The sequence below is a fragment of the Oryctolagus cuniculus genome, chromosome 10, assembly GCF_964237555.1.
Source record: "Oryctolagus cuniculus chromosome 10, mOryCun1.1, whole genome shotgun sequence".
NCBI lineage: Eukaryota > Metazoa > Chordata > Mammalia > Lagomorpha > Leporidae > Oryctolagus > Oryctolagus cuniculus.
This window is the reverse complement of record NC_091441.1, coordinates 72,076,140-72,099,692: the sequence shown is the minus strand read 5'-3', so window position 1 is coordinate 72,099,692 and position 23,553 is coordinate 72,076,140. Positions and strand designations below refer to the sequence as shown.

The 23,553-nt window shown below is 39.1% G+C and overlaps 1 protein-coding gene across 1 annotated transcript in view; it reads left to right on the top strand.

Moving 5' to 3' along the window:
* CNTNAP3 (contactin associated protein family member 3) overlaps nucleotides 1-23,553 on the top strand; it is a 198,331-nt gene that overhangs the window by 166,276 nt on the left and 8,502 nt on the right. Inside the window, exons 19-21 of the mRNA XM_070049821.1 lie at nucleotides 8,235-8,459; nucleotides 9,723-9,856; nucleotides 11,065-11,152. Of these exons, the coding sequence (XP_069905922.1) occupies nucleotides 8,235-8,459; nucleotides 9,723-9,856; nucleotides 11,065-11,152 (447 nt within the window). The remainder of the gene's footprint in view (nucleotides 1-8,234; nucleotides 8,460-9,722; nucleotides 9,857-11,064; nucleotides 11,153-23,553) is intronic.

The following is a 23,553-nucleotide window of genomic DNA, read 5'->3' as shown; positions in this document are numbered from 1 at the left end:
AGCCCTGGAGAGAAACTATTTAGAAAATTGTTAGAATATTGTATCTTAAATATCAAACTTGGGGCCTGGCGTTGTGGTACAGTCTGTTAACCTGCTGCCTAAGATGCTGGCATCCCTTAAGGGGCACAAGTCTGAGTCCTGACTGCTCCACTTCCATCCCAGCCCCCTACAAATGCACTTAGGAAGGCAGCCGGTGACCGCCCAAGTATTTGAGCCCCTGCCACTTACATAGGAGTTCCAGGCTCCTGGCCCAACCCTGGTCATTGCAGATATTTGGGGATGAACTAGCAGATGGAAGATATCTTTTTTTCTTTCTTCTCCTCTCTCTCTCTGTAACTCTGGCTTTCAAATAAATAAATCTTTTTTAATATCAAATTTTAAAAATACAAACCACCTACCTCACAAAGGATTAATATCCCAAATATATTAAAACAACCTAAAAACCTCAACAACAAAAATCAACCAATCCAGTTAAGAAATGGGCAAAGGTCTTCAATAAACAGTTCTCAAAAGAAGGAATACAAATGGCCAACAACTATATTTAACAAATACTCAACATCACTTACCATCAGGGAAATGCAAATCAAAACCACAATGAGATATCATACCACACTTGTCAGAATGGCTAAAATCCAAAACAGAGAGAGTACAAAATGCAAAGGATGCAAAGGGGAACACTTACACACTGTTGGTGGGACTGTAAATTAGTACAGCCACTGTGGAAAACTGGATGGAGTTTTCTTAAAAAACTAGAAATAGACTTGCCATATGATCTGGCAATCCCACTTTTGGGCATATACCCAAAAAACTTGAACACAATGTATCAAAGAATATCTGTACCACCATGTTCATAGCAACACTGTTCACAATAGCCTAAATCTGGAATCATCCAAGGTGTGCATCATCAGATGAAGTTATAGAAAATGAGGTATATGTACACAATGGAATATCATTCAGCTATACAGTAAAAAAAGAATGAAAGAAGTACAAAAAATATAAAAAGTATAAAATGGAAGAAGTATAAAAAAAGAATGAAATTCTACCATTTACAGCAAAATGGACACAATTGGAGTACATCTTGTTTAGTGAAATAAGCCAGACCCAGAAAAACAAATACTGCATGTTCTCTCTTGCAAATGGGAGCTAAAATTTAAAAAAAAAAAAAAAACAAAAAAAAAAAAGAAGAAAGAAAAAAGAAATGTTTACTTGTATCAACATTCCTGCAAATATTGTTTTTTAAGTTTTGTTTTATAGCTTTGTGAAGCCAGTGGTTAAGTAGTATGGTTTGAATGATCTGTAAGTACTTTATTTATTTATTTTTATTTGACAGGTAGAGAGAGAGAGAGAGAGAGAGAGAAAGGTCTTCCTTCCATTGGTTCACTCCCCAAATGGCCGTAACGGCTGGTGCTGCACCAATCCGAAGCCAGGAGCCAGGAGCCAGGAGCTAGGTGCTTCTTCCTAGTCTCCCACGCGGGTGCAGGGGCCCAAACACTTGGGCCATCCTCCACTGCCCTCCTGGGCCACAGCAGAGAACTGGACTGAAAGTGGAGCAACCAGGACTAGAACCCAGCGCCCATATGGGATGCAGGCACCACAAGGTGGAGGATTAACCAAGTGAGCCACAGCGCCAGCTCCTGTGATTACTTTAAAATGTACTGTGTATGGGGGAAATGGTCATTTTTCCATTCAAGTATCATTTATAGAGGTTGTCTTTTTTCCCCCTAAATTAGGGCCTTTTTGCTTTTTATTTTTATTTTTGTCTTTTTTTATTTCTTACTCAGTGAAGTATTAAGCCTTTTTACTGTAATGTAGATTTAAAATACGTTATCTCAAAAACTATAAAAAGGGGGTAAGAAAGAAAGAGGGTGGTAAGGAGAGAAGGGAAAGGAGGGAGTGAGGGAGGAAGGGAATCATGTTCTTAGAATTGTATCTACAAAGCACATTGAATCTGTTAAAAACTAATTAAAAATTAAAATTCAAAAAGTTTTAGAAAGTCAAATTCTAATCAAAATTTAAAATCATAGATATGCAAAAAAAAAAAAAGAGAGCATAATCTACTAAGGGGGGAAAGTAGGCTGTAGAAGCTATTTTAGGGAGAGTCTATATGTCAGGCTTGCATGGCAAGGATTCCAAAATAGCTATTATAAAAATGTTCAAAGAACTAAAAGTAACACTATATTGTAAATTGAATGTGTGTTTCCTACTGAAATTCAATCACAAATGTGATGATGGTTTGTGAAGGGGGTCTTATGGGAGACTATTTGGGCTTAAGTATAAGTCATGACAGCTTAGCTCTGGTGATGAACTTGGCACACTTAAAAGAAGAGGAGTAGATCAGAGCCCTCTCTTTCTCTCCACTGTGTGCAGATACAGAGAGAAGGATCTGCAAACCAGGGGAAGGACCTTCACAAGAAGTATGTTGGTACTTTTGCTATGGGTTTTATAGTCTCCAGAACTATAAGGAAAAAGCGTTTAACCTACGTAGTTTATGGTATTTTGTTATAACAACCCAAACAGACTAAGACACCATGCTTAGAAAAGTGAAGATACGGGGTGGACATTGTGGTACAGGTCAACCCGCCTCTTGCAACACCTGCATCTCATTTCAGTTCAAGTCCCAACTACTCTGCTTCTGATCCAGCTCCTTGCTAATTCACTTGGGAAACAGTGAGTGATAGCTTAAGTTCTTGAGTTCCTACTGCAATGTGATTGACCTAGATGGAGTTTATAGTTCCTGGCATCAACCTGGCCCAGTGCCAGCAGTTGGGCCACTTGGGGAGTAAACAAGCAGATGGAAGTTCTATATCTGTCACTCTGCCTTTCAAATAAATAAAGAAAATTTTAAAATGTGAAGGTTATGCTGACAGTATATCCTTGAATATAGAATTATAACAAATATTTTTAAAAGAGAATTAGAAATTATATCATTAAAATGTACAATGATTGTAATGAAAATTTAACTAGAGAGTTTCAACAGATTTACAGTGATAGAAGAAGGAATCAGCAAACTTGGAAGATGGATCAATAAAATTATCTATCCTGTCCTAAACAGCGTTCTGGCCTCAGAATCAGTCCTTAAGACATTCGGATCTGGCTGAAAAGCCCATGAGAGTATTTCAGGCATGGAAAGCCAAGACACTCTGGCAAAAAAAAAAAAAAAAAAAACCCTATATGAAAGATCTCCACGAGTGAGATCCCAGTGGAAAGAACAGGTCATCAAGGAAGGAGGTACCTTTCTCTGAAGCGAGGAGAGAACTTCCACTTTGACTATGACCCTGTCGGAATAAGATCGAAGTCGGTAAACTCAAAAGGCTTCCATAGCCTTGGCAACTCATGACTAGAGCCTAGGGTGATTACTTATGCCATAAACAAGAGTGTCCATTTGTTAAGTCAACAACAGGAGTCACTGTGCACTAACTCCTCATGTAAGATCTCTGTCCTTAATATGCTGTACGTTGTGATTTAATGCTATAACTAGTACTCAAACAGTATTTTTCACTTTGTGTTTCTATGTGGGTGCAAACTGTTGAAATCTTTACTTAATATATACTAAACTGATCTTCTATATATAAAGAGAATTGAAAATGAATCTTGATGTGAATGGAAGGGGGGAGGGAGAGGGAAAGGGGAGGGTTGTGGGTGGGATGGACGTTATGGGGGGGGGAGCCATTGTAATCCATAAGCTGTACTTTAGAAATTTATATTCATTAAATAAAAGTTAAAATAAATAAATAAATAAAAATTATCTATCCTGAAGAGTAATGAGACTAAAGAAAAGTTGACAGAGCAACAGAGCAATGTCAGGCATGATTAATACATCACTATGTAACGAGAATATATGAAGGAGAGAAGACATAAAAGGATAAAGAAAAAGTGTTTTAAATATAATGGTTGGAATATTAGTTGAAGCATCCCCCAAATTAATGAAAATTATCATCTACATGTATGGAAAGTTCAGTGAATTCCAAATATGACAAAAAGAAACACCTACCCAGACACATCTTGATGTTGAAAATGAAGACAGAGGCTGGCATTGTGGAATAACAGGTTGTGCCACCACCATATGGTTGTGCCATATTGGCACCAATTCAAATCCTGGCTGCTCCACTTCCCATCTAACTCCCTACTAACACCCTGGGAAAGCAGTGGAGGGTGGCCCAACTACTTGGACCCCAGAACCTATGTGGGAGACCTGGATGAAGCTCCTGGCTCCTGGCTTCAGCCTCCCCAACTCCTGCTGTTTCAGCCATTTGGGGAGCAAACCAGTGGATGGAAGATCCCTCCATCTGTGTCTTTCCCTCTCTATATAACTCTGCCTTTCAAATTAATAAAATAAATCTTTAAAAAAAAAAAAAAGAAGAGGACAGGCTGATGCCACAGCTCAGTGCGCCAGCACACCGGGTTCTAGTCCTGGTCAGGGCACTGGATTCTGTCCCGGTTGCTCCTCTTCCTGTTCAGCTCTCTGCTGTGGCCTGGGAGTGCAGTGGAGGATGGCCCAGGTCCTTGGGCCCTGCACCCGCATGGGAGACCAGGATAAGCACCTGGCTCCTGGCTTCGGATCAGCACAGTGCACTGGCCACAGCGCGCCGGCCGCAGCAGCCATTGTGGGGTGAACCAATGGTAAAGGAAGACCTTTCTCTCTGTCTCTCTCACTGTCCACTCTGCCTGTCAAAAAAAAGAGGACAAAAAAGAAATCTTAAAAGCAGTAAGAGAAAAATGACTCATATCAAGATTAACAGCTGACTTCTTATCAAAAATGTTTTAAGTAACAAAGCAGTGAGAAAATATATTTAAATAAAACAAATGTTATCCAAGAAACTATGCCCAGCAAAACTATCTTTCAAAAATGACAGTGAACTAAAGGTATTCCATATTTGTTTGTTTGTATATTTTTGGCCTTTAAGGAGCTGGAATTGAGCCTATCAGTTAAGATACTCAGTATCAGAGTGCCTGGGTTTGAATCCTGGCTCCAGCTCCAAACTCTAGCTTCTCACTAATGCAGACCCCTGGAGGCAATAGTAATGGCTCAATTAGTTGGGTTCCTGGATTCTGGTTTCAGTCTAGGTCAGCCCCCACCATTGTGGAAGTAAACCAACAGAGAAGCTCTGCCAGTCTCTCTGTCTCTGTTTCTCTTTCAATAAAATTTAATTTTTTTTATTTATTTTATTTATTTTTTTTTTTTTTGACAGGCAGAGTGGACAGTGAGAGAGAGAGACAGAGAGAAAGGTCTTCCTTTTGCCGTTGGTTCACCCTCCATTGGCCGCTGCGGTTGGCGCGCTGCGGCCAGCACACCTCGCTGATCCGATGGCAGGAGCCAGGTGCTTCTCCTGGTCTCCCATAGGGTGCAGGGCCCAAGGACTTGGGCCATCCTCCACTGCACTCCCAGGCCACAGCAGAGAGCTGGCCTGGAAGAGGGGCAACTGGGACAGAATCCGGTGCCCCGACCGGGACTAGAACCCGGTGTGCCGGTGCCGCTAGGTGGAGGATTAGCCTAGTGAGCCGCGGCGCTGGCCAAATTTAATTTTTTTTAAACTGAGAGATGTGTGGGCATTTGACACAGCAGTTAAGATGCTGTTTGAGACACCCATATCCCATTCCAGAGTGCATGGTTTGCATCCTGGCCCTTATACTTCCAATCCAACTTCCTGCTAGTGTGCACCCTGGAACACAGGAGATTATGGCTCAAGTACTTGGGTCCCTGCCACCCATGTGGGAGACCTCCATTGATTTCCAGGCTCCTAGCCTTGCTTTGGCCCAGCCCTGGCTTTTGCAAGCATTTGGGGAAAAATTTTTAAAAAAATGTCTTTTAAAACTGTTGGAATTCACAGCTAACAGACCCTCATGAGAGGAAATAACAAAGGTTGTTCTTCAGGCTGAAAGAATGTAAACTGACAGTTATTAAAGTCTACACACAAAAAAAAATTCTTTATAAAAATCAGTTTGTAGGCAATTATAAAAGGTAGAGTAAGAGCATATTTCTTATCCTTTCTGCTGTTAACTAATGTAAAAAATAACTGATTAAAATTATAATAAAGGATATATACATATCCTACATGTATATAGAAACATATACCCATACACACATCCATATATATACCCACACACATACACGTATATGTTATCCTACCAATATTTAATATATCTGACAACAGCACAGAGAAGGCAAATGGGAACCAAGCTGTACTAGAATGAAAAAATGACACCAGATGATAATATCACTCCCAGGGACAAACAAAAAGAATGGTAAATAGAGTAAATATCACAGTCTATATATACATATGTTCTCTTTTTTCTTTTCTAAGCTTCTTTAACAGACATCAAATGATATGAAATCATTGTAACAATGTGCTGTTGAGCTTGGTATGTATAAGAATAGCTCAAATAGGCAGAAGAAATAGCGTTCTATAGAAGTAAATTTTCTGGCTGAGCTTTGTGGCACAGTTGAGACACCCACATCTCATATCAAAGTGCTCAACTCGAGTCCCAGCTACTCTGCACTTTGGGTCCAGCTTCCTGCTGCTGCACCTGGAGATCAGTAGCTGTTGGCCTAAGTACTTGTCTTCCTACCATCTATATGGTAGGATGGAGATGGAGTTCCTGGCTTAGGCCTGGCCCAGGCCTGGCCCAGTCCCTGTTGTGGGCATTTGAGCAGTCAACCAGCAGAGGGAAGATTCTCTCTCTCTCTTTCTCTCTCTCTCTCTAAGATTTATTTATTTATTTATTTATTTGAAAGAGTTACACGGAGAGAGAAAGAGAGGCAGAGAGAGAGAAGTCTTCCATCCACTGGTTCACTCCCCAGTTGGCTGCAATGGCCAGAGCTGCGCCGATCTGAAACAAGCACCAGGAGCTTCCTCCAGGTCTCCCACATGGGTGCAGGAGCCCAAGGATTTGGGCCATCTTCCACTGCTTTCCTAGGCCATAGCAGAGAGCTATGGGACTTGAACCGGCGCCCATATGTGATGCTGGCATGGCAGGCTGCAGCTTTATTCACTACGCCAAGGTGCTGGCCCTGTTTCTCTCTCTCTCTCTCTCTCTCTGTCCCTCCCTAACACCATATCATCAACTTTCAACTAAGTGAAAAGAAAAATCTCTTTTTTAAAGGATTATTAAAATTTATTTATTTGAAAAGCAGAATTACAGAGAGACAAAGAGAGAGAGCAAGCAAGAGAGATCTTCCATCTACTGTTTCACTCCCCAAATAGGTGCAAGGCCAAAGCTGGGCTGATCTGAAGCTAGGAGCTTCTTCTGAGTCTCCCACATGGTTGCAGGGTCCTAAGGACCTGGACCATCTTCTGCTGCTTTCCCAGACACACTAGCTCGGAGCTGGATCAGAAGTAGAGCAGCTGGGGCTTGAACCAGCGCCCATATGGGATGCCAGGAATGCAGGTGGCAGCTTTACTCACTACACCACAGCGCCAGCCCCAAGAAAAATAATCTTTTGGAAGAAAAATTGGCACCCAAAGCTGAGAGTAGCTTTAAGATATACATTTATAGTACAGATTAAAGATAATTTGGAGAATTAAATAAAATCTCTACTAGATGTTATTCATGTCTGGGTTGTGAATATGTTAAGATTTGTTACTTTTCGTTTCAAGCTTTATTTTTAAGAAACTCATTTTATATCTATATTTATATAATTTATATATTTATTTATATATTTATATTTATTTACATTTATATTTTTTAAGAAACTTAAAACTTGGGTGGGTGTTGTAGTGCCATGCTGCATCATGTCAGGGTGCCTGGGATTGAGTCTCACCGGCGGTTCCAGTCCAGCTTCCAGTTAATGCATATGGGAGGCAGCAGATGATGGCCTAAATACTTGGGTTCCTGTCACTCTTGTGAGAGCCCTGGATGGAGTTCCTGGTTCCTAGCTTCATCCTGGCAGTTAGGGTGTGAACCAGCAGTTGGAAGATATCTGGGGGGAGGGCACCATTTTGTCAATCTGTCTTTCAAATAATTAATTTTTTAAAAGATTTATTTATTTATTTAAAAGTCAGAGGTACAGAGAGATAGGAAAGAGACAGGCTTAACCTGCAGCACCACAATGCTAGCACCTAAATACATCTTTTGAAAAAAGAATCTTAAAATTTGAAAAGTGAAAATATACAAACAGGAAAACATTTTTGTTTTACCTCTCAATGTATTAAAGTATTGGATTTACTCTTTAAATATACATCAAAAAATTTGTATTTAAATTTGTTAATATCACAAAAATGTGTTTGTCATTCCAGAAATTTCTGCATATTTTGGAACAGGCTCCTCAATGACTTATACTTTTCAAGAACATTACCCTTTAAGTGAAAACAAGAGCTCTTTTGCTTCTTCATTACACAGAAATACAACATTGACCAGAGAAATGATCACACTGAGCTTCCGAACTACACAAACTCCAAGCTTACTGCTTTATGTGAGTTCTTTCCATGAAGAATACCTTTCAGTCATCCTCTCCAACAATGGTGAATATCTTTTGCATGAAAGAAAAAAAAACTTGAATTAGAAAAATAGGTCTGTAATGACATGGATCTTTTCAACACTCAATCTACAAACAAGGATAGAAAAATCAAAAACAAAAAAAAAAAAAGAAAAATCACATGCCTTCCAATATGTTTTTTAATACTATTTATAATGGTTATCATAAAAGCTAGTATTTCAATATTAAATTAAAAGCCTTTTCTACTATTATTAGTTTGATAATTTTACAAATTTGATATACAATTATACTTCTTATGGCTACAATGTCTTTACTACTACATGATGATCTAAATTGATTTTGCAGCTCATTTTCAGATAAGATACCTAGATATATGACATATATTTTCTGCTGATTCTAAGCAGAGGAGCAACAATGTGGATGATATGGTAAAACTACATAAAAGCCTATTTCCATAAACAACAGATGAATACAGTTGTTCTTTATTTCATCAGGTGGTCAAGAAGCTTGTTACATCACACCCACATAAGAAGGGAAGTGACAGTCTGCTGACTAGTGTCAATGCAGGGGCATTCCAAAACTTTCACAGTTGGGCAGCAAGGCCACACTTCAAATTTGTTAAGTAATGATTCAGGACAAAATTTCGATTTCTAGAAAAGCCTACAAAACCTCTAACTGGATGAGCTGTAACAGAATTATGGGCTATGAGACTATATCTTTATAGGAGAGCAATATGTATGTTGGAAGATGTACCAATTGTAGAAACTGTCTCCTGACAAAATTTTCTTCCCTGTTTTTTGATTAGGGCTGAAGATTTCAGAAGAAAAATTCTGATTGTTAAAAGTTTTTAACTGTATACCCTTCAATAATACTCGCACATTAAAATAAGCATTATTAAAGAAGTTATAATTATGAAAACTGAATGTTGATACAATATCACATGGAGCTACATCAATTCATAAAGTCAATATCATAGTCATAATTTAAATATGAGTTTAGAACTTTCATATGAATAATTTAAAACTTTACATAAGAAAGATTTGGGAAATTGCTTATTATCAGCATATGTGGTCTTGACTTTAAATAGTGTATTTGGACTTGGAGTTTGGCACTGGGATAGCACTTAAGTAATTACCATTCCAAGAAACATAACTATTGGGTAATCCAAATCTATGCTAAATAGATTCAAATATGTATTAGATATTGAAAGTACTCTAGATTATGCATGAAAGTTTTTTTTTTTTAAATAACTGTGCTAATTTAAAAGACCATTTACTTTTCTCTTTAGGAAGTTTACAGATCAGGTACAAGCTAGACAGTCACCAAGATTCTGATGTGTTTAACTTTGATTTTACAAACTTGGCTGATGGGCACTTTCACCAGCTGAAGATTAAAAGAGAAGAAGCAGTGGTTGCTGTAGAGGTAATGCAGCAAAGTCAAAAGCAATGGTAACTGATATTATGACTCTGAGAATGAATATGCTAATGTAAAAATTTGACAATAAATATTAATAAAAGCAACACACTCAGTGTTTTCCTGCCATAGGTCGGGATAGGAAGTCAAATATAGCCCAGGTTTGGAGAAGGGGAAATGTTTTATTTGTTTAGCAATGTGGTTCTGTCAAAGTTATAATTATTTGTTCCTTTAAAATGTCAATATATGCTTACTTGTTTTCTTAGTAGGGAAATGTTGTCTAGCTTATCATGGTGACTGTAGTGGAATTTGTGAACTGATATTTCAATGAGAACCTGTCCTCATCTAATTATAAAAGAACAGGTACTGCAACAATTTAAACATGGGAGAAAAAGGTGTACAGGATATTCATTAAGGTGGGAATAAATAAGAAAATAGACCTGGGTCAGAGCAGAGTAAGTAAATTGTCACCAGTATTTGAAGCAAAATATACTTTATTTATTTATTTTGACAGGCAGAGTGGACAGTGAGAGAGAGAGACAGAGAGAAAGGTCTTCCTTTGCCATTGGTTCACCCTCCAGTGGCCACTGCGGCTGGCGCGCTGCGACCAGCGCATCGCGCTGATCCGAAGGCAAGAGCCAGGTGCTTCTCCTGGTCTCCCATGAGGTGCAGGGCCCAAGCACTTGGGCCATCCTCCACTGCACTCCCGGGCCACAGCAGAGAGCTGGCCTGGAAGAGGGGCAACCGGGACAGAATCCAGCGCCCCAAAGGGGACTAGAACCCTGGGGTGCCGGCGCCACAAGGCGGAGGATTAGCCTAGTGAGCCGCGGCGCTGGCCGCAAAATATACTTTAGATCTGCACATAGAACTACATTTCTTGGCTATATGCTTTCAGTTTTCTCCAGAGAATAAGTTTTTAAATGTAAAACAGCTGATTCCACCTTTCTGTAGTTTCTGCCAATTGCAGATACTTAACATGGTGAAGAAGAGAAAGCAGGATTAGAGAGTGGGCAGTGGGTGGGAGCAGCAGCTGATGGCATTATATATGTTGTTTATAAAATTGTTTTCCCCTTCTAAATCATTGTTTGTTTTCTTTAACCTTGTGGTAGCACTTGCAAATGATTTATTTTTACTATTTTTCCCTGTGTTCTCTTTGCCTCCTTTTCATTAAAAATGAATTTATTTTTGTTATTTGTTTCCCTTGCGACATTTAACAGGTTAATCAGAGTGCAAAGAGACAAGTTATATTGGCCTCGGGGACAGAATTCAATGCTGTCAAATCCCTCGCACTGGGAAAGGTTTTAGGTAAGTAGAAGAAAGTGTTTCCTGCACAAAACATCAGATTGAGAGTGTCATGTCACAAACTCTGGAAGCATTCATTATGATGAAAGAATTTCTTGTCTTATTTGAATAATACTTTCACAGTGAGTGACAATCAAGGTACAAATTGTACTCCTGGCTGCGTGCCCATCTAATCATGAGTAAGTGCTACCTGCTAGATGAGCAAGGGCATACCTCCAAAAGTACTTCCACACTTACCTTCTCACTTGGCAATCATGCATATTGAATTATGGCATTTGTCTGACAATTCTGAAAAATGACATGTTATCAAAGCAGACATGTTTCAGCGTCAACCCCAGAGACCTCCATGCAGTGATAAAACTGGGTTTGAGTTAAAGACAAGAGAAAGAATTGTTTAATTTCTCCCAGCAGATGAATACAGCTGGAACTCTTTTGAGTCTTGCTTTGGTTGTTTTTTTCTTTCCTTCATGACTCTAGTATCTAACAGGAAAGATGATGCATGTACTTAAATATTTATGACAAGGTAAAAAGGTGCAGTAACTGTCTATGATATTCACAGGAAATATTTTTAAAAGTGCAATTTAGCTTTAAATAATATAGTAACTTAGGAAAATAATCTTTCTGTAAGAAATATAACTCCTATGTCAATCAATTAAGAAAATGAACTATCTTCTATGAAATATGAAGAGGATTAGAAAGAATCACCACTTATAAAAATTTGTTTTTCTGGTCTCCCATGAGGTGCAGGGCCCAAGCACTTGGGCCATCCTCCACTGCACTCCCTGGCTACAGCAGAGAGCTGTGACAGAATCCAGTGCCCCGACTGGGACTAGAACCCGGTGTGCCGGCGCCGCAAGACGGAGGATTAGCTTAGTGAGCCACGGCGCCGGCCCTTGGGACCTTTTCTAAGAGTTGGGGATCCAGGCGGGACTGAGCTGCGCAACCTGCAGGGTCTGCGCGCAAGTGCTCGAAGGGGAGTGCAACAGCAGGGAGACTTGGGACGTCCAGGGCTCCGAGTCCACACATTGGCGCTGGAAGGGGAGCAGACCTACGTGGAGAGTGTGGGAGCCCACAGTTCGGGACACCAGCGGCAGACTCAACACACCAGCGCTGGAACGCGAGGTGAGCCGAACCTCAATAACCCGAGACACCGGCAGGCAAGCGGAGAGAGGAGACTAGAGGGAACGACCCCCGGGGCGGGGGGGACTTCACCAAGCTAACTGGAAGAGAGAGAGAGGGAAAAAAAAAAGGTGACTGGTATGGACACGGGTTTCTCTCTCTCCGCTCACCTCTCAAGGGCGAGCAAGACAAAGAGCAGGCGCCATCTTGGACATACGTCATAAGCAGAGCGACATCAGGTCTGCACCGGCCCTGAGCCTAGCAGTAAAACCTGACTCTGGGTGGGGCGAATTAACAGGAGATTAGAACCTAGTAAATTTGTGGTGCTACTGAACTGAGACTGTGAAAAAAGAGACGGTGGGGGAGAGAACTCACGGAATTCACGTGAGCACTCTCCAGAGACACTACAGTTCCGTAACTTTGGCAACCCAGTGGGAGACTGAAGGAGAATTTGAGCCCACTCTAAGGGCCGAACAGAATCCCTGTGTGGTCCTTGGGAAAGAGCTTCCGATCTCTGGCTCCTGTGGGTATATCATTTGCCTGCTAACTACCTCCAACTTCGTTCAGCTGTGCAGAATAACTTCCCTTTTGAATCGAAAAAAAAAGAGAGAGAGAGAGAGGTTTACCACGCCCAACCTGGGAGTGTCACCTTTGGCACACCAAGCAGAGCTCTCAGGCCACACCCATCTCAAGCCCTAAGGCTCCATCAAAAACAGATAGTCCACTTAATCTAGAGTCATAGTATAACAAGAAAAAGCACCACAGTGAAGAAACCAAATATCTCCAATATGACAAATAACAAACGCAAAAACCAAGGTAATAAAAACAAGGAAGTCACCATGAAGCCCTCAAATGAAAAAGACACCCCAATTCAAGATTATGAGGATGATGACATAGAAGAAATACAAGAAGCAGATCTCAAAAAATTGATAAGAACATTAAGAAGTTCTCAAAAACAAATTCTTGAACTACAGAAATCCTTAATGGACAAGATAGAAAATCTCTCTCGTGAAAATGAAATATTAAGGAGGAATCAAAATGAAACGAAACAACTAGTACAACAGGAAACTGGGATAGTGACTGAAGTGAAGAATTCAATAGATCAAATGAAAAACACAATAGAGAGCCTTACAAACAGAATGGGAGAAGCAGAAGAGAGAATATCGGACTTAGAAGACAGAGAACAGGAAAGGATACAGTCAGACCAAAGAAAAGAAGAGGAAATTAGGATTCTAAAACATATTGTCGGGAATCTTCAGGATACTATTAAAAAACCCAACATTCGGGTTCTAGGAGTTCCTGAAGGCATGGAGAGGGAGAAAGGATTAGAAGGCCTTTTTAGTGAGATATTAGCAGAAAATTTCCCAGGTTTGGAGAAGGACAGAGAAATCCTAGTACAGGAAGCTCACAGAACCCCTAATAAACATGACCAAAAGAGATCCTCACCACGACACGTTGTAATTAAACTCTCCACAGTGAAACAGAAAGAAAAGATCCTAAAATGTGCAAGAGAGAAACGTCAGATTACTCTCAGAGGATCTCCAATCAGACTCACAGCTGACTTCTCATCAGAAACTCTACAAGCTAGGAGGGAATGGCGAGATATAGCCCAGGTACTAAGAGAGAACAACTGCCAGCCCAGAATATTATATCCTGCAAAGCTCTCATTTGTGAATGAAGGTGAAATAAAGACTTTTCATAACAAACAGAAATTGAAAGAATTTGTTGCCACTCGTCCAGCCCTGCAAAAGATGCTTAAAGATGTGTTACACACAGAAACAAAGAAACACGGTCATCAATATGAAAGAAGGTAAAGGAAGGAAACCAAGGAAGGAAAGCTCACAGCAAAAGATCACAGGGAATTCAAAGCATATATTAGAACTTATCTTTGGCAAATGGCAGGGCAAAGTTACCACTTATCATTAGTCACATTGAACGTGAATGGCCTGAACTGTCCAGTTAAAAGACACCGTTTGGCTGATTGGGTTAAGGAACAAAACCCATCTATTTGCTGCTTACAAGAAACACATCTTTCCAACAAAGATCCATACAGACTGAAAGTGAAAGGCTGGAAAAAGATATACCATGCCAACAGAAATGAAAAAAGAGCAGGCGTAGCCATCTTAATATCAGACACCATAAACTTTACCACAAAAACCGTTAAGAGAGACAAAGAGGGACACTACATAATGATTAAGGGATCAATTCAACAGGAAGATATAACAATTATCAATGTATATGCACCTAACTACAGGGCACCGGTTTATCTAAAAGATTTGTTAACGGACTTAAAGGGAGACTTAGACCCCAATACAATAGTACTGGGGGACTTCAATACTCCACTCTCAGAAATAGACAGATCAATAGGACAGAAGATCAACAAGGATACAGTAGATTTAAACGACACTATAGCCCAAATGGATCTAACGGATATCTACAGAACTTTCAATCCTACAGCTAAAGATTTTACATTCTTCTCAGCAGTACATGGAACCTTCTCTAGGATTGACCACATACTAGGCCATAAAAAGCAAGTCTCAGCAAATTCAAAAGAATTAGAATCATACCATGCAGCTTCTCAGACCATAAAGGAATGAAGTTGGAAATGAACAACTCAGGAATCCCTAGAGCATATGCAAAAACATGGAGATTGAACAACATGCTCCTGAATGAACAATGGGTCATAGAAGAAATCAAAAGAGAAATCAAAAACTTTCTGGAAGTAAATGAGGATAACAGCACAACATACCAAAACTTATGGGACGCAGCAAAAGCAGTGTTAAGAGGAAAGTTTATATCAATAGGTGCCTACATCAAGAAATTGGAAAGGCACCAAATAGATGAGCTTTCTATTCACCTCAAGGATCTAGAAAACCTACAGCAAACCAGACCCAAATCTAGTAGGAGAAGAGAAATAATTAAAATCAGAGAAGAAATCAACAGGATTGAATCAAGAAAAACATTCCAAAAAATCAGCCAAACGAGGAGCTGGTTTTTTGAAAAAATAAACAAAATTGACACCCCATTGGCCCAACTAACTAAAAAAAGAAGAGAAAAGACCCAAATCAATAAAATCAGAGATGAAAAAGGAAACGTAACAACAGACACCACAGAAATAAAAAGAATCATCAGAAATTACTACAAGGACTTGTATGCCAGCAAACAGGGAAACCTATCAGAAATGGATAGATTCCTGGACACATGCAACCTACCTATATTGAACCAGGAAGACATCGAAAACCTAAACAGACCCATAACTGAGACAGAAATTGAAACAGTAATAAAGGCCCTCCCAACAAAGAAAAGCCCAGGACCAGATGGATTCACTGCTGAATTCTACCAGACATTTAAAGAAGAACTAACTCCAATTCTTCTCAAACTATTCAGAACAATTGAAGAAGAGGGAATCCTCCCAAATTCTTTCTATGAAGCCAGCATCACCTTAATTCCTAAGCCGGAAAAAGATGCAGCACTGAAAGAGAATTACAGACCAATATCCCTGATGAACATAGATGCAAAAATCCTCAATAAAATTCTCGCCAATAGAATGCAACAACACATCAGAAAGATCATCCACCCAGACCAAGTGGGATTTATCCCTGGTATGCAGGGATGGTTTAATGTGCGCAAGACAATCAATGTGATACACCACATTAACAGACTGCAGAAGAAAAACCATATGATTATCTCAATAGATGCCGAGAAAGCATTTGATAAAATACAACACCCGTTCATGATGAAAACTCTAAGCAAACTGGGTTTGGAAGGAACATTCCTCAATACAATCAAAGCAATCTATGAAAAACCCACAGCCAACATCCTATTGAATGGGGAAAAGTTGGAAGCATTTCCACTGAGATCTGGGACCAGACAGGGATGTCCACTCTCACCACTGCTATTCAATATAGTTCTGGAGGTTCTAGCCAGAGCTATTAGGCAAGAAAAAGAAATTAAAGGGATACAAATTGGGAAGGAAGAACTCAAACTATCCCTCTTTGCAGATGACATGATTCTTTATTTAGGGGACCCAAAGAACTCTACTAAGAGACTATTGGAACTCATAGAAGAGTTTGGCAAAGTAGAAGGTATAAATTCAATGCACAAAAATCAACAGCCTTTGTATACACAGACAATGCCATGGCTGAGGAAGAACTTCTAAGACAATCCCATTCACAATAGCTACAAAAACAATCAAATACCTTGGAATAAACTTAACCAAGAACGTTAAAGATCTCTATGATGAAAATTACAAAACCTTAAAGAAAGAAATAGAAGAGGATACCAAGAAATGGAAAAATCTTCCATGCTCATGGATTGGAAGAATCAATATCATCAAAATGTCCATTCTCCCAAAAGCAATTTATAAATTCAATGCAATACCAATCAAGATACCGAAGACCTTCTTCTCAGATCTGGAAAAATTGGTGCAGAAATTTATATGGAGGCACAAGAGACCTCGAATAGCTAAAGCAATCTTGTACAAGAAAAACAAAGCCGGAGGCATCACAATTCCAGATTTCAGGAATACTACAGGGCAGTTGTAATCAAAACAGCATGGTACTGGTACAGAAACAGATGGATAGACCAATGGAACAGAATTGAAATACCAGAAATCAACCCAAACATCTACAGCCAACTTATATTTGATCAAGGATCTAAAACTAATTCCTGGAGCAAGGACAGTCTATTCAATAAATGGTGCTGGGAAAATTGGATTTCCACGTGCAGAATCATGAAGCAAGACCCCTACCTTACACCTTACACAAAAATCCACTCAACATGGATTAAAGACCTAAATCTATGACCTGACACCATCAAGTTACTAGAGAACATTGGAGAAACCCTTCAAGATATTGGCACAGGTAAAGAGTTTCCGGAAAAGACCTGGGAGGCACAGGCAGTCAAAGCCAAAATTAACTATTGGGATTGCATCAAATTGAGAAGTTTCTGTACTGCAAAAGAAATAGTCAGGAGAGTGAAGAGACAACCGTCAGAATGGGAAAAAATATTTGCAAACTATGCAACAGATAAAGGGTTAATAACCAGAATCTACAAAGAGATCAAGAAACTCCACAAAAACAAAACCAGCAACCCACTTAAGAGATGGGCCAAGGACCTCAAGAGACATTTTTCAAAAGAGGAAATCCAAATGGCCAACAGGCACATGAAAAAATGTTCAAGGTCGCTAGCAATCAGGGAAATGCAAATCAAAACCACAATGAGCTTTCACCTCACCCCGGTTAGAATGGCTCACATGCAGAAATCTACCAACAACAGATGCTGGCGAGGATGTGGGGAAAAAGGGACACTAACCCACTGTTGGTGGGAATGCAAACTGGTCAAGCCACTATGGAAGTCAGTCTGGAGATCCCTCAGAAACCTGAAGATAACCCTACCGTTCGACCCAGCCATCCCACTCCTTGGAATTTACCCAAAGGAATTTAAATTGGCAAACAAAAAAGCGGTCTGCAGCCTAATGTTTATTGCAGCTCAATTCACAATAGCTAAGACCTGGAACCAACCCAAATGCCCATCAACGATAGACTGGATAAAGAAATTATGGGATATGTACTCTTTAGAATACTATACCGCAGTAAGAAACAACGAAATCCAGTCATTTGCAACAAAATGGAGGAATCTGGAACACATCATGCTGAGTGAAATAAGCCAGTCCCAAAGGGACAAATACCATATGTTCTCCCTGATCGGTGACAACTGACTGAACACCAAAAAGGAAACCTGTTGAAGTGGAATGGACACTATGGGAAACGGTGACTTGATCAGCATAGCCCTGACTGTTAATGAACAACTTAATACATTATCCCTCTTAGTAGTTTTTTTGTCTGTTCTACTTAATATGACTGGTTTAATTCTGTAATTAATACACAGTTATTCTTAAGTGTTGAAATTTAACTGAAATGTGATCCCTGTTAAACATAAGAGTAGGAATACGAGAGGGAAGAGATATATAATTTGGGACATGCTCAAGCTGACTTGCCCCAAATGGTAGAGTTAGAAACATACCAGGGGACTCCAATTTAATCCCATCAAGGTGGCATGTACCAATGCCATCTCACTACTCCAAGTGATCAATTTCAGTTCACAATTGATCATAATGAAAGGACTAAGAGTCAAAGGGAGCACATAAGCAAGTCTAGTACCTGCTAACACTAACCGATAGAATAAATAAAGGGGAGAGTGATCCAACATGGGAAGTGAGATACTCAGCAGACTCATAGAATGGCAGATGTCCTAAATAGCACTCTGGCCTCAGAATCAGCCCTAAAGGCATTCGGAGCTGGCTGAAAAGCCCATGAGAGTATTTCAGGCATGGAAAGCCAAGACACTCTGGCAAAAGATCTCTGTGAGTGAGATCTCAGTGGAAAGAACAGGTCTTCAAAGAAGGAGGTACCTTTCTCTGAAGGGAGGAGAGAACCTCCACTTTGACTATGACCTTGTCTAAACAAGATAAGAGTCGGAGAACTCAGAGGGCTTCCATAGCCTTGGAAACTCATGACTGGAGCATAGGGAGATTACTGATGCCATAGACAGGAGTGTCAATTGGTAAAGTCAACAACAGGAGTCACTGTGCACTTGCTCCTCATGTAGGATCTCTGTCCTTAATGTGCTGTGCATTGAGATTTAATGCTATAACGAGTACTCAAACAATATATTTCACTTTGTGTTTCTATGGGGGTGCAAACTGTTGAAATCTTTACTTAATGCATACTAAACTGATCCTCTGTTAAAAAAAAAAAAAAAGAAAGAAACTATCAACTCCCAACTTGACTCTCACTGGGTTTAAACATGACAATAGGTCTGATCTCATTTCATCATCATTAAAAAAAAATCATCTATTATTTTTCACTTTATGTTTCTGTGTGGGAGCAAACTGTTGAAATCCTTACTTAATGTATACTAAGCTGATCTTCTGTATATTAAGATAATCGAAAATGAATCTTGATGTGAATGGAAGGGGATAGGGAGTGGGAAAGGGGAGGGTTGTGGGTGGGAGGGACGGTATGGGGGGGAAGCCATAGTAATCCATCATTCGTACTTTGGAAACTTATATTCATTAAATAAAAGTTAAAAAAAAATTTGTTTTTCTCCAGATAAATAATTATATCGAGTTGAAGATGTTAAAGGCTTTATTCAAGGAAGATATATTAAAAAGGCATGCAATTTAGGGCATACAATTTCAAATTCAAATTGATCAATGAAGTATATAATCTGAAGCATCTGATCAACAGAAAATTATGAATATTCATTTTGCCTGTGTCTGGAGGTGGAGATAATAATTAAAGATTAATAAAATGCTTCATATTTTGGATGATCATATTTCAGGATATGTTCTGCTTAAGTCTTGTTATTTTCAGATCATTAATCACAAGACTATAATTCCAGATAATTTGGAGTTTGATACAAAGTACTTTATTACTTTAGGCTGCAGTAAAATAGACCTTCAAGTTAACTAATAGATAAGCCACTGATTTTCCAAAGAGTTACCCGAAGGACTCTACAGCAAGTTATTACTTTTTAAGTTTAATAAGTCCCTGTAAGTCACTGATTCATCCATTCCTTCAAAAATATTTCATGAACATCTACTGAGTACACTTTATAAGGCACTGAGAAAGCCTACGAACAAGAGCAACACAAGACCTACCCTTTCCCAACTCACATATTAATAGGGATCATAGGCTAAATGTGAGCAATTATAAAAAATAATGCTCATACTCAATAAAAAACTTTGTCTACCTTTACTTGCTTTTGAAAACAATGACCCAGAATTCATAATTAGCATGGTGTTATTATCTTACCATTTCTGAGTAGTTTCACTAATGAAGATGATTCAGGTTGATTATGTCAAGATAAACTCAGATTAAAGCTGTTTAAATGTAAACTCTTTAGATCTTGAATTTCCTATGTAGCTTATCAGAAATACAGTCCTAAAGAAGGTGAGCACTTAAAATACTGTAATCCCTTAGAGATGACCTGTCATTTCTGTTACATGTTGTTTCTCCAACTATTTTGGTATTGTTGATATTCTTGATTACAGATTTTGTTATTTTTTAAATCACTAACTAAAATTTAAAAAAAAAAAAAACATATATCGAAACCAAAGAAAAAGTGTAAAAGCAGAAGATGTCTTTTTAAGTTTTCTCCCATAAAATAAAACAATAGCCTGTAAATAGTTACATATCAGTGTGATTATTATTATAAATGTCAGAAAGTATATATCTGGGTAGAAGGGTTATATTTCAAAATAGAGATAAAAATATATGAACATGCAAAGTAGTTATAGTAATTAAATACTTCTGAAAATTATCTAATGAGTTCTGTCTAAGGAGATACATAAAACATACAGGTTTAGCATTTAAAACTCAGTTGGCATAGTATTTTACAATACAGTGTATTTGTCTCACTTAGAAGGGATGTAAGTGGGTAGGCATTGCAGTGCAACATGTTAAGCCACCCACATTCCAAAGCAGAGTACCAATTCAAGTCCTGGATACTCCTCTTCTAACCCAGCTTTCTGCTAACATGCTTGGAAGGCAGTGGGTGATGGCCCAGATATTTGGGTCCCTGCCACCCACGTGGAGACCTGGATGGAGTTCCTGCCTTCTAACTTTGTTCTGGCCCATGGATGGCTGTTGCAGACATGTATGGGGTAAACTAGCAGATGGAAGATCTCTCTGTCTCTCCCTCTTTTTTACCCTGACTTTAAAATAATTAAAACTTTTTTTTAAAGAAGTGATGTTATATATTAGGTCTAGAATTTGATTTTACCTAATTTACCAACAAAATAATAAATAAGCATATAATTGATTTATGGATCCTGGCAGATGACAAAAGACTCCTGGAACATAGACAAAGGACTCTAGTACTCATGGCACAGAAAGCCTCATGAGCATCAGCCATTTGTGCAGTTTCCCATTTGTCCTCAAGTCTTATGGGGACAATGATAGGTGGCCCAACTGAATGTTCTGAAACACTAGCTTGAGGAAACCACAGAAGTTTTAGCAAACAGTAAGTAAGCTTATTCTTTGTCCTGGTTGGAGATATGACTTCATTCCTCAAGTTTGCTTGCCGAAAATAAAACCTTGAGAAATGACCTGTGTACTGTCTTATGTTTCTTTATTTCTTTATTATTATTATTATTATTCTTTTCATTTTAGTTGCAAGGAGAGACAGAGACAGGCAGAGATATATTGCTGGTTCACTCCTTAAACACTCACAACAGCCAAGGCTGGGCTAGGCTGAAGCCAGAACCCAGAACTCAATCCTGGTCTCCCATAAGGACGGCAGGGACCCAAGTATTTGAGCCATCAGGTGCTGCCTCTCAGGGTTCACATTAGCAGGAAGCTGGAATTGAAAGTGTAGTAGCCGGACAGGCATTTTGATATGGATTGTGGGCATCCCAGGTGGCAACTTACCTGCTGCATGAAATGCCTACTCATGGATTTATTTTTTAAATTGAAACACAAAATTCTTAAAACATACCTAATTTCATATTTGATGATAATCTTTCTAATTAAATCATCTATTGAGAATGAAGGAAAGTTCTACTCTATTTCATTCTATTAACTTCAAACTAAATGATTGTTTAGGGGTTCAACATTATGGTACATCAGGTTAAGCTGCTGCCTGTGATTCTGTCCTGTGATTTTGTGCCTGTCCCAGCTACTCCATTTCTGATCCAGCTCCCTAATGTGCCTGGGATGACAGTGGAAGATAGCCCAAATGCTTGCACCCCTGCCACCCACATGGGAGACCTGGATGGAGTTCCTGGCTCCTGCCTTCAACCTGTCTCAGCCCTAGCTGCTGTAGACATTTGGGAGTGAACCAGCCTGATGGAAGATCTCTTTCTCTGTCTCCTCCTCTCTGTCATTCTGCCTGTCAAATGAACAAATCTTTCTAAAAATGACTGCTTAATGTTAATTGTATTCAGCATTTTTAGGAGAAAATCTGCCCTAAAGTTATATGGCTTTTCTCTAAAATAGTTATTCAATGTAAAACCACGTTGTATCATGCCAAAGGGAAAAAAAAATTCTAACACTTGTTAAAACTGGAGGCTGACATATTAGGACTTTCATGAAAGATATAGGAACTATGCTATGGCTTCAGCAGTAGGGATGAGAGATTGAAAATTTCAAGTACAAAAGTGGGTGGAGGTTTACAGCCAAGCAGGTGTAGGGACAGATGATTAGTTAATGCAAAATAGGAAGTTGTTTGGGCAACAGAATTTTTAATGAAGACCAATCAAGCTGATCAAACATCCTGCATGTGGGGAATAGTGCGAAATGGAGAGGATGATAGATGTTGTGGTGACCAGGTATTGAGGGTGAAAAATTCTGACCAAACCTGACTTGCCATGATTATTTCCAAATCCAGGAGTTGAAAGATCAAAACCTCTGGGAAACTTGAGCAGAGAGCTCAGAGTAAGCCTGAATGGAGTTTAGTCAGAGGGAATAGTGTTAAATTCTTTCTTGGGAAAAAAATGAAGATTCTTGAAGGAACTATAAAAGAAAAATATATGTAAATTTAAGTGATATTCTAATTCTGATTAGGAGCTAAATGTATTGGAGTAAAACCCAAGAAAGGAGGCACTGTTGTGCAGGTGGAGGTGAGGAGGAGAGAATACTGGGGGATGCTGTATGGGGGAGTGCGGAGTCCCAGGCATGGTTCATCTGACTGACATGAGTGGGAGAAGAGATGGGCAATGGTCATTTTGGAAAAGTGCACTGTCTTTATAAAGGTATAAAAGAAGGCTTTTGAGACTGCTAGAAAAGTTGAACAAGAATAATACTAAGTATAGTGATTTTTACTCTAAATGTGAATAGACTAAATTGTGTCACACCAACTTTAAAAAAAAAACGTTTAAATGCACTTACACTATTGAAAAAGAGATGTGCTAAGAACTTGCAAGTAAAAACTAATAAATCTAAGAAATGCAATGTTATAATTAGAATTTAAGATTATAACAGCTAAACAAGAGGGTCATTAACTGGTGATAAAAATACAAGTTACTAAGACAATATGAAAGTGATAAATTTGTATACTTCAGACAAAACAGTCGAATGTAATAAGCAAACACAACAACAAAGGATTTCCAAAGGTCTGTCCTGGTCTCCAGAAATTATTTTACTGTAACCCCCTAGATTAGTGGCTGTGTGTTCCATTGAAAATGTATTTTAATGATTTTTTTTTTTTTTTATTAAATGGCAGAGGATTTCTTAGTTCATCCCACACAACTGTTTTCCTGGGAGATTCTGGTGTGGGCATTT